At 34.4% G+C, this 11,973-nt stretch overlaps 2 protein-coding genes across 2 annotated transcripts; one reads left to right on the top strand and one right to left on the bottom strand.

Moving 5' to 3' along the window:
* The first annotated feature begins 6,608 nt into the window (after positions 1-6,608).
* On the top strand, positions 6,609-7,204 carry Tim9a (translocase of inner membrane 9). The gene is made up of 3 exons (XM_090180876.1): positions 6,609-6,725; positions 6,781-6,876; positions 6,955-7,204. The coding sequence occupies exons 1-3, from the start codon at positions 6,663-6,665 to the stop codon at positions 7,090-7,092; spliced, it is 297 nt and encodes a 98-aa protein (XP_090037002.1). The 5' UTR covers positions 6,609-6,662; the 3' UTR covers positions 7,093-7,204.
* A 23-nt stretch (positions 7,205-7,227) lies between these two features.
* Positions 7,228-10,253, bottom strand: LOC149936629 (ras-related protein Rab-32-like). Its single transcript, XM_090180875.1, has 9 exons — positions 9,520-10,253; positions 9,430-9,450; positions 9,229-9,358; positions 9,091-9,147; positions 8,991-9,023; positions 8,897-8,924; positions 8,759-8,833; positions 8,008-8,116; positions 7,228-7,943 (listed from the first exon to the last, which is right to left on the bottom strand). Exons 1-9 carry the CDS (start codon positions 9,626-9,628, stop codon positions 7,777-7,779), a joined length of 729 nt encoding a protein of 242 aa, XP_090037001.1. The 5' UTR covers positions 9,629-10,253; the 3' UTR covers positions 7,228-7,776.
* Between the last annotated feature and the right edge of the window lie 1,720 nt (positions 10,254-11,973).

The following is an 11,973-nucleotide window of genomic DNA, read 5'->3' as shown; positions in this document are numbered from 1 at the left end:
ACGCGAAAAAGGTCAGACGCGTAGCCAAAAGTACCGCGGAAATTTAACTAAAATTCAGTTTAAAAACTTAAATGGCTACGGCTAATTTTGAAATGGATTTACCAATGAATATATGCAGAGTACAATTTGGTGAAATTTTGAAATGGAATTAGGTGGAAATACCGGTTTTATGTTACGTCATTGAGTTTGAAAACGAACGGGGTGTAGTGTTTCAAAAATCATTTGGCAAAAACTACGCGCGCTGAGCGCCAGTGAGATGGATTAGTGCCAAGAATTCATGCGCGCTACGGTAGTACCTTTAGCTCTTTAGGCCACAGCTCGCGGCGTATGACGTCATCTTGCACGATCAATGCTCGTGCAATGGCGCGCGGATAAACAGAGGAGAAAGACTGAGAAAAGGGGGGGTGGCTCAACGAAAACGGCTGGGAGGGGGTAAGAACTAAAAGTAGGGTGGGGGGAACGAGGGGTTGGAAGGAACTCACAGAGCAAGGACGAGGACGCTATATAGGGGTAGCCGCTGAAAGCCGACTTGATAGCGCGGCGCGAAAGCTAGCGGAGGGTACGGTAGGCGTTGAGCGAAGGCGTCGCCGTTAACCGTAGCTCACGGTCGTCCGAACGACTTCACTATAAAAACTGGATTCCCGGGAAAAGCGAAGACTAACATGCCAAACACGTGACGTAGACGCAGTTCACCCAGATGGAAATACTACATTTAAGCAATTCGCTAAGGCGTAGAGGAGGGGTTCAGGGTTTCAAAATTATTTCGTAAAATATATAGACGCAAAAATAATATCTTAAAACCTAAAATAACAAAATATTTGGCATCGGTAAGAGTCAATTTGTCGCCCCCCCCCAAATCTATTTTTAAAAATATTTTCCAGTAGAATTTAGATAAACGTTTCGAGTAAGGCTTCAGTAAGTTTTTTTTCCTTTAAATGATTTTTTTTATATGACTAAAAGCTAACTTTATCAGCGTTGTAAGATGTACACGTATAGTATCGAGAACTGATTAGAATTTCGGTAGAAAACCATATTTGCTTTCTATGGATAAAATATGTTTTCAATACAGTACTCAAATATATTTTATACTTCAGAGATAAGCGTACGATTAGATAGGGGAGTAAAATTTATAACTGCCTTTTTGTACCGATAAACTGATATTCGATAAGAATAAAAATTAAGGGCCTAGGCTTAAGACTGAAAACTTTCCTCACAAGGATAATGTATTTTTTTCTTAATATTTTTACGTATAATATTACGAATAGTAGGTCAACTTGTTTACCAAATACAAGGTGAAATAAGGAATAGTTTTTCCCACAGACTAACGCTCTTTGCTTTATACTACTCGTAAGCCACGAATAAGGGCCCTCTAAATGACCCCGTACGGTGAAAACTCACTCTATGCCGAGTTCTAGTACGCTACCAGTTACTTCTGGCGATGTACTATAGCTACCAACATTAGCAAACAACATTTTCATTCTGGAAAGAGCTTCCCCTTCATTTTGGCCACCCCCGGAGTGGAATGCTTTTCATGATTTTTACTTACGGCCACCCCCTGGAAAACATGGCGGAGGCGCAGCGTTGCCAGCTCCTGACATTCAAATACCCAGACGAAATTATTATCCATTTCAGAAAAAAATATGGTACGCTTGAAATATGACTGTAAAATTAAATTTTATGGAAATATTGGTTGAATTTATATTTATACACTCTTTTACGCGCGTCTTTCCCCCAAAACTCGTTATCTCGCGTGTAGCATGGTAATGGCGACTCCCATGAAATACGCGCGTAAAAGAATCTATAGGAAAGCATAATACATTTATAAAAGGTTTAAATCAAGTTAGGCCTATTAAAAAATAATATTTATTGTTACAATTTTAATTCAAAACCGATAATTATAGTACATCATCGCGCGTTAAAAAAATGGTATATTATATAGTACGCCATTGAAATAATCGTGTGGCCCCAAAAATTTAAAATTATAGACGTGTACGATAATTATCGTCCGTCTGGTAACACTGAGGTGGCGTCGTTCTTTAACGTTTCCCCCTACGCTCAACGTTATTTCGAATAAGAAAAAAAGAAAGAAATCGGTTTTCTTAAAGGCGCTCAATATAGACGGAGGCGAATAAACCGGTTTTCTTAGACTACGGTCTATTCACGATTATACTTACATATATCGGTATACGTATAAAAATATACGCGGTTTTTCAATATATTATTCACAGCTGGTTGATTGCTCCAGGCACTTTTTTTTGGCGCCCAGAGAAAAATAAAACCAAAAGATTGGAATGCGGTTTTGGACAAGCCGGTTTTTTTTAAATACCAACCCAATCTTTCTCCCCGCTCTAGAGAGTGCAGTTTATTATAACGAAATCACAGGAGCATGTCGGTGATGTCACAGACTGCAGGCTCATTTTATTCGATTTTTTTTTAAAACTCTCTGTTATGACGTGCGATTCAAGCGATATCTAGTAATTCGAATAAATGATTGAATTGTATACAAATTCATCCAAAGCCCGACGTACCGAATTAAAATTCGAACCAAATTCGTGTATTGTTACGCAATACCAAGAACATATTTAGGTTACCGAGTCTCCAAAGCTCCTCTCTCAAATTGAAACCAATTTTATAGCGTCATCTAAGAATGTCATATTTTATATTTGTAGATAACGTGCTTTATTTGTTAAATTGAATTTAACTGCTAATTTAGTTTTCGCAATTTAAAATAAAGCGGAATTTAAAGATTTAATTAATATAATCATAAATCTATAATATTATTCTATAACTTTGTCACTTTGGGAAATATATTACTAAGAGCTACTAACGGAGTGACGTCATCCCAAGAAGAAAATCTCCCCCTAGCGGGGCGCTGTCCAATACTACGTTTGACACGTTAGCAAGCGGACGCAAACTGCAATGAAACCCGTAATGCAGTCTGTCTTGCGAATAGCTCTCAGTAAAACGTTTGCATGTGAAGAATACGAAGTGTCACACTTATATAAAATATTATACACTTATGATATAATTAATCATTAGTGGTAATTCTGAATTACTTAAAACAAGACATCGACAGATTAGGCCAATTTTCAGATCTTCTAGGTAGTACTTGTTGTTTCTCCAAACCGGTCTTACACTCTCAGTAAGCTAAATACGTTCGTGGTAATACTCCTAGAGGGAAGACCCCATTAATCTTAGCAATTACGCAACAAACCAACGCTGAAATGTCAACTTCGTATTTGGTCACACGTGGGAAGTGACGCATATCTTTTAAACAAGATTTTCTTTAAGTTATTAAAATTAGAAATATTAGTTAGCAATTCTGTATGCGTGGGTAAAGTTTTTGAAATAAAATACTTTGATAAATTTTCATATATATATATATATATATATATATATATAGCCTTCTTAATAAAGAAAAACATATGCAAATTTAACGAATAATAATAATAATAATTTACACTATCACAGCAACAAAAATACTAGAAAATATAAATTACTATCGGAAATAATAAATAAGAAACTAAAGTCAATTACGTATTTACAAAACCTGAGTTAAAATTTTAATAGCTCTTCCCATTCCGTACCTCGTGATGCCAGATCCGACCAATCATATTATCTCATTTTACCAAGCAGTATTTCCGAGGCTCTCCCAGGAAATTACTAAAATTGAAACGCCGGTGTAGCCCTTTAAATAGTATCATCGTAAACCGACCGTAGATGGCGCCACAAAATTACATAGGTAGAGAATAGACGCAAAAATTCTACTCGCGTAATATATACTAATTACAAAGCCAATTTTGAAGTCGGAAAATACGTGAGCAAATTTTGTAATTCAATCCTTTAAAACACCAACCACTGCACCAACGATCCTGTCCATTTTAGAAAACTAAAACGTGGTAGAGCCTTGGAGGAATAATATTTACGGTACTGGTCCGACAGCTATCGTATTACATCGACGTATTTACTACGAGGTATATAATTAGGCGTTATAAAATGTGCCGCTAGGAATATTAAAAACGTTCATTTAAGAAAAAACTCGTTTTCGAACCCAAAAGCCTATAAAAATATGGTAGGAAATATTTTAAACCGGTTTCTTTTAAAAATCGTAACAGATAAATACCTAGTAAATACTCTATATATATAAAAAAATCGTTAATTCGTATTAGGGGCGCTGAAATTAACAGTCCAATTTAACCAAGGGCGTTTTTACATAGTAAAAGTAATAATAATAAAAACCCCCGAACCAAGGCCTAGTAGTACATGGAAATGCAAGATTTAAATAATTTAGCCAGAAGTGAATTACATAATCTACAGCGTATTCGCTTTAGTAAACATTTTATCTTGCCAAGAAATTGCGAGAGAGGTTAGTCCAATGCCTTAGCAACTGTACATCCGAAAAGGGGCTGCCAAAAATTCAAAGAAATGTTTCGATTAAAAATCTCGAAAGATAAGACTTAAGAGGATATTTATAATTTCCGTATCATTCGAGGGAAATTACATGTACCGAACGTTTTTTTTTATTATTTCACCGATAACTACGAAATCGTATAATTCAGGTCGTCGGTGGAGCGGAGTTTGCATGCGCGCGCGTAGAGGTAAACTAAGCCTTGGCGATAAAATTGTCGTAACGGTACTTATACGGTACGCGATATTATAAAATATTTAGGCGTACACGAGCGTTGTATCGCCGAGAGAACTAACGGACCCGCTCTTTTAAGAGTACGATACGTGCCAAAAATAGCATAGCGTGTTCGCATTGCGTGTAAAGACGTTCGGTCGTACAGGTAAACCTCGGCGACGTTAGAAAGAGAGATTCTAACGATTGCGGCCGTGACAATGAACCTTAGAAATGGGACCAAAATAAAACTAAGCCTCCCCCTAGTTCTTCTCGTAAATACCATTCCATCCTTCGCTGATGATAAGGGTTTTTGTTGTAACCGAGAAATACCCGTTTCGGCCGCGTCACGATGACTAAACGACCGCTCTTTCTTGGAAAGTTGTCTTGCGCAGCGTTTCCTTTGTTTATATTTATAGCAACGTCATTAAGCCTACTTCTTTATAAATTATTCAATAAGTTATTGCCACCGTTGTAGTGACAAACAAGTTTTTCTTCGCGAACGCTGGTACATCAAAGCGTAAATAACTAATTATTGCGCGGCTTAATTTCACTAAATCAGTGTTGCCACATTTTCTTAGATTAAAATTCCCTAACCATTTCCAGAGATTTTTTCCAGACGTTTTTGAAGTCAAAATTTTGCAATTTTAACCCTATATATTTTACGAGTACGTTTTCCATTTGCAACCAATATTCTATTGCCTTTTCCAGATTTTAGGGTAATATGGCAACCCTGTTAATTCCGAAAATCAGTGTGTCAAAAATTATTTCTCACTATTGTGAAGACTTACTTCCCCATACGTCATAACAAACGTTCCCAAGCTTAAGGGAACACGGCAACGTTATGACGTAATGGAAATGAGTTTTTTAAAATAGAGGGCTGGAAATTTATCCCCACTGTCTTTCGGAATCTAATTATCGCGCTTCAATTATAAGAATCTTCAAATTTTATCTTTATCTCGGTTATCAAATCGTGAGACGTCACTGCGGTAGCTTTAATAGTAGCCGCCATTACTAAGGAACAATTTTTCTCTATGATCAAATTATATTTTCATCATGAATATTCTATAAGTATTTAAAAAAAATGAAGCTTAAAATTAATATATTGAAAAATTGAGGATATTCACTTTTAAAAGCAGCGGGAATAATATTGTGGTAGCACTTTGAAGGATTAGGAAACATTACCGCCATCTATATGGGACGAAATGAGGGTTTTTCTGACGTTTGCTAGAATTTGGACACACTATTGCCATCTATGAAAGAAAAATTAGATTAATTATATATTTAGCCGACAGAGGGCAACAATATTAAGTAATTTTTTGACATAAATATGGCAGCTCTCATACGGCCACATGCTAATCTAGCGCTACCAGACGTACGATAGTTGTATGTCACGTCGATAATTTAGAGCGATGTCCAATAATTATAGCGGCGTACTATAATTATATTATGCAATTTTCGATAATTCGGACAGAAAGTAGTAAACTTTTCGATTTTAGTGGAAAACCGGTTAATATTAATTTTTAATATTGAATTTATTATAATGATAATTTCGAGCAAGTTAAACACCATTAGCGTTCGAAAACTATCGCTACGGCCCTCTTAGTTCGCCATTGAAACCTAGATAGGTAGCTGCTAAAGCAGACGCTAATAGTTTTTCCTCGTGGTTATTCGTAAATTTGACTTAATAAATAATGATACTTTCATTTTAATATAACTTTTAGCTCGTTGCCTTATATTTTGATAAATTTATTTAATACAAAACGTTCTTATGACTTTTTAATAAATTTGTCGGTAGCAGACGCTAGGTCATAGGCGCTACCTCGGCGAAGCTAGTGCCGCTACAAGGTTTTTAATATCGTGCTACGCCAAGGTTACTGCACTAATACGCCGTTACGCCACCTAGACTTGTTTTGGTCAGGAATATTCCGATTTGCCGCTAAATTTTAAGCATACGATATTTTTCTATGAAATCGATCACTTCAAATTGGTAGTAGAATTTGATTTTCACGATCTGGCAACGCTGCGGTGCGTATTCGCTAAAATGGAGTCTGCCAGCAATGATACAACGGCTTTATCGAAAGTCGAGAGCGAACAAATAAAATCGGTAAGTTTCAACCAGTTTTATAACGTACGCCTTACTAATTTTAATATAATTGTAGTTCAAAGATTTCCTTATCTCCTACAATAAACTTTCCGAGATGTGTTTTATGGACTGCGTCCACGATTTCACAGTGCGGACGGTTAGGGATAAGGAGGTAAGTCCTCTCAACCGCATTGCAAGCATGCAGCATGGCAAAGCCAACTTCATTATTTTATATCTTATTATCCCATAGGATAAATGCACTGTATATTGCATGGAGAAGTACCTAAAAACTAACCAAAGAGTCTCGCAAAGGTTCCAAGAATTTCAAATGCTAACTAATGAAGGGGCCATAGCTGCAGCTCAAAAAGCAGGGGCGGTTGTTCGATGATTTTTATCACTTTAGAGATTTAGTTTTACAATTTCAATGCCCTCATATTTGTTTTTCATAAGATTAAAATAAACTTTGTTTTTGCCAAAATTAAAATTTATTAATTATATTTGTTTTACAAATTACACTTAACTACAGAATCTAATTTTTAGTGTTTTTCTGACTACAGAATCTAATTTTTAGTTTTACAAAAATAAACTAAATTTTCATTGTATTTAAAGGCTAACAGATTAGTGTTTTAAAAACACTACTTTTAAGTCTTTTAAATATTCTAAAAGTGTTATGTATGAAAAATATTCTAAAAGTGTTATATATGAAATATTTTCAAAATTTGAGTTATTTAACATTATTGCTAAGAAAGATTTAACATTTACGGAATATAATACATGAGCAAAATAAAATTACTTTTGCCAGCAAAATTAATTAAAAATAGTGAAAACATAAGTTGCGGGCCTGCACAACAATTTAAAAAATTATATAGTACTTTTGTTATGACTATAAATGGGAGGAACAAACATGAGTAAATTTTAAAAATGACTTCATCTCGTTTGGTTTTAAAAATAGTAATTCTTACTGCGACAATAAACACCTCTTTCGACAAAATGATTCTGATCTATGGTAATAATGATCAGCGCAATAAAACAGCCGATATTTTCCCCGACAATGTAATTATTTTTAAGTTTTTCAAGTGTTATTATTACAACACTTGGATTTCTTAAGTTTATCATCAGACACGTCTTTGTCCAGCTGAAAACCCCAAGCTTGACCACAACCGACGTCAGGTACCTCGCCTTTTTGGTTCGCAATGCGGAATTCTATGATTTTATCCACCAAAAATTCAATCGCTTCCTCTAAAATATTATTTAATCGTTTTATTGATTAATATTAAAAGAAACAAAAATAAAAGTTTCATACTTATGTTAACATTTTCTTTAGCTGAGGTAAAAAACCAAGCGGGGATGTTATTTTGTTTACAGAATTCTTTAATCTCAGCGCAGTGAATAGTTACTCCTTCAAGATCACACTTTTTAAAATATAAATATTAAATAACATTTAAATAATATATTACAAGAAACTGTCCCAAAGGTGGTAAATAACGAAATGCAAAAAACAATAAATATGGTAGATAATGGTAAATAATAAATTACCATCAATTTTTTTTAAATAAAGTTTAAATCAACAGGTAAATAATGTTTGAAAACTTTAAATTAAAAGTTTTGGTGTTTCTGAACTTTATTCCATTGTTTAAGAACGATTGTTTTGATTTATCAAAATATTCGCTCTTTTCCAATATTTACCACAATCTACCAATGCATATCACTGTTTCCCATCATTTACCAATGCATACCATTAATTACCAATGCATACAATTGTTTACCATTAATTACCGATGCATACCACTGTTTACCATTAATTACTGATGCATACCACTGTTTACCATTAATTACCGATGCATACCACTGTATAAAATTATTTACTGATGCTAATTAACTACTGTTTACCATTATTTTCCGTTACATACCACTTTACCATTATTTTCCGTTACATACCATGGTTTACCATTATTTTCCGTTACATACCACTCTTTACCGTTATTTACCAGAGATGTGCGCAATATTATAAAAAAGCTATATTTTTTGGAACAATGAGATCAAGAAATATTTACTTTGTTAGCGACAAGTATTATTGGTAGAGGTTGACCATTTTGCTGAGATATTTTTTCTTGTATATCCTTTTGCCACTAATATAATTTATTACTTTAATATAATTTATTATAAAAGAATATAGATTATTAGATACTCACTTTAATCACAGAGTTTAAGGTACCAGTTCTGTAAATTATTCACATTAATTTTATATTTTTAATCCTAAATAATTTTTTATAACAAATTATTTACCTAGTGAGATCAAATACTATAATAGCTGCTGCCCTGTAATTTTAAACTATATTTAGGTTGATGATAATCAGTATTATTTTTAAATATAAACATTAGTTACGCATATTTGTAGTAGACGTGAGTCATGTAGCCAAATCTTTCGTGACCAGCTATGTCCCTACAGATTTTAATTTATAAATTATCATTTATCAGTTAAAGTTCTTCTTGTCTCTTTAAAATAAGATTAATAATGTGATACCATAGCTGTAGAGTGACATTGGTTTTATCATCCCATCGTAATGTTTTAAGAGCAAAATCTACCCCAATTGTTAATTTATAATTTTGAGAGAAGATTCCTTCAGTGTACCTTCTTATTACAGACGTTTTACCTACAAAATTATTTTCAAATCTATTAATCTACATAATTACCATAAAGAATGCGATTAACCAAACTACTGACCAACCCCATAGTCTCCAATGACTGCAATATAAAAAAATATTTTAATAATAAAAATTGAATTTTCGATAATGTAAATAAAAAGCAAGTTACCTAGAATTTTGAAGAGGAGCTCCTCAGTATCATAGCTTACACTTATATCATTCATAACGCCATCTCCAACATTGCTCTCCATTGGAGATACCACTGACATTCTCGGCATTTTTACAGTGAAGAATTTGTAGTGCTCGCTTTATTTACCTCTCTGAATACCCCAGCTACTTTTTTTTAACCCCTTTAATTATAGTTTTCCGAACGTAACGCGATTTCTAAAACACGACGAGACTGCTAAGGCATTCGACAAACTTCCGAGAACGTTTCGAAAGAAACTTTGGTTAAAATTAGCTTCGATAAAAATAGTAGACAAATATTCGAGATGCATAAGGGTTTCGGTTTTGAATTTCGCGAAAACGTTCCAAAATATTCCCAAAAGGAACGCCGATTCGTACGTCTGACGATCAATAACGAAGAAAAACATTAAATAAGCGAGCAGACGCTGTAAAGCCCGCGAAAATATCGACGCAAAAACGACTAATTTGGGAGACTAGCGCCATCTCGTTCGGTCGCGCGTAGTTACGGAATTCTATGAAAAATATTTAAACATTAAAACTACTCGATTATAAATACCAAGAAAGCATTTGTGCCATCAATCAATAATGGTATAAACAATAGTTTCGCTAACATAAACACCACTTTCGAGAAGCGTTTAAACAATCGATGACTCACTATACTCCGAACCAACCGCGTCGAGGAAAATTCAAAAGATTGTACAAGCGTACGAGAATTTCTAGGAAATAAAAGTATATAATATATCGTTTGGCTAGGTACACTTGTCCCGAATATTTTACAGCTTTTACCCGCAAAAAAATACTAAGGTATGACTAATATGACATGATCCGTGTAGAGGCAGTTTATTTCGAGATTTACAACGTTAGAATGTAGGTAGATATTTAGGTCGAAGCTATGATTATTTAATGATATCTCAATATCGGAGAGTTTATCCATATCGCAAATATAATCACAACATAAATCAATTAATATATTAATAACGTAATTATAAGCGTGAAACCGCGTTAAACCAAATAGGCTTCGACAAAAATCAATATCGGCACTTGGAATTATCATATCATATACCGGAAGTAGACAAGATAGCTCTTATATGAAAAGTATTCAGCTAGACAATACACGGTGTCCTAGGCCAATCGACCAGCGCATTTTTCTCAAAAACTATTTAATCTAGAGTTCTGAAATTTTTACGGTTTATTTATTGGCAAGGGAAGTTTTAAATTTGTAAATAACAGAAAAATCCTAAAAGATTCCGTAGTTTTCTAAAAAATATTTTTTCACCGATACGAATCGGACAAAACGTTTCAATGAGAAAGTTGTAGAGTGTAGTCAGTTTACTAAATAAATAAGTTGGTACTACGGAGGGGCTAACCAGTTAGAATTTGCCTGTACAAATCATTAATGAGTACAGATGAGTACACATAATTACGCAATGAGTACACATAATTACGTAATGAGTACACATGATTACGACGAGAACACATGATTACGACGAGAACACATGATTACGACGAGAACACATGATTACCATGAGAACAAAATAATTACGATGAGTACATAATGGTTACGATGAGTACAGAATGGTTACGATGAGTACAGAACATGAGTACAGAATGATTACGATGAGTACAGAATAATTACGATGAGTACAGAATAATTACGATGAGTACAGAATGATTACGATGAGTACAGAATGATTACGATGAGTACAGAATGATTACGATGAGTACAGAATAATTACGATGAGTACAGAATGATTACGATGAGTACAGAATGATTACGATGAGTACAGAATGATTACGATGATTACAGAATGATTACGATGAGTACAGAATGATTACGATGAGTACAGAATGATTACGATGAGTACAGAATGATTACGATGAGTACAGAATGATTACGATGAGTACAGAATAATTACGATGAGTACAGAATGATTACGATGAGTACAGAACCCAAAACTTCAAAATTGTTACAGATGAGTATTTGAGTACGGGATAATTCCAATGAATAGAGTGCCAGCAGCTTGTAACCCTGCGACGTCACCAATGTTAAACGTCTATTGAGAAAAAAAAGCGAGTTTTCATGACAACCATTACGGAAGCTACGGCTGTGACGTCACTAACTTTTAAAAACGCATCAACTGCTAGCACTCTATACACGTTATTACAGAAGATTACGCGCTATTACAAATGATTACACGTGATTACAGATGAGTACGCGTGATTTCATAATGATTACGGGTGATTACAGATACGAAGATTACAAATGATTACGAATGAGTACAAAAGATTACAGGAGATTACGTAATCATTACAGTTAGGGCATGACTCGCAATGTAAGCCTATAAAACTTCGTCTTCCAAATGTCGCGTTGAAATTTACGTGACGGGCAGCGCCACCTAGTGAAGTTCTTTGAATTAAAAAATTTGGGACAAGATGG

Source organism: Leiobunum rupestre, chromosome 7 (assembly GCF_980474605.1).
Source record: "Leiobunum rupestre chromosome 7, qqLeiRupe1.1.hap1, whole genome shotgun sequence".
Taxonomy (NCBI): Eukaryota; Metazoa; Arthropoda; class Arachnida; order Opiliones; family Sclerosomatidae; genus Leiobunum; species Leiobunum rupestre.
The sequence above is the reverse complement of the archived record's forward strand: the minus strand, read 5'-3'. Positions and strand labels throughout refer to the sequence as shown.

Coding starts and splice junctions, on each gene's coding strand:
- Tim9a (XM_090180876.1), top strand. CDS start 6,663: ATGGAGTCTGCCAGCAATGATACAACGGCTTTATCGAAAGTCGAGAGC. Junction 6,726..6,780: donor AGAGCGAACAAATAAAATCG/GTAAGTTTCAAC, acceptor ATATAATTGTAG/TTCAAAGATTTCCTTATCTC. Junction 6,877..6,954: donor GGACGGTTAGGGATAAGGAG/GTAAGTCCTCTC, acceptor ATTATCCCATAG/GATAAATGCACTGTATATTG.
- LOC149936629 (XM_090180875.1), bottom strand. CDS start 9,628: ATGCCGAGAATGTCAGTGGTATCTCCAATGGAGAGCAATGTTGGAGAT. Junction 9,024..9,090: donor CACGTCTACTACAAATATGC/GTAACTAATGTT, acceptor TTAAAATTACAG/GGCAGCAGCTATTATAGTAT. Junction 8,117..8,758: donor TAATACTTGTCGCTAACAAA/GTAAATATTTCT, acceptor TATTTTAAAAAG/TGTGATCTTGAAGGAGTAAC.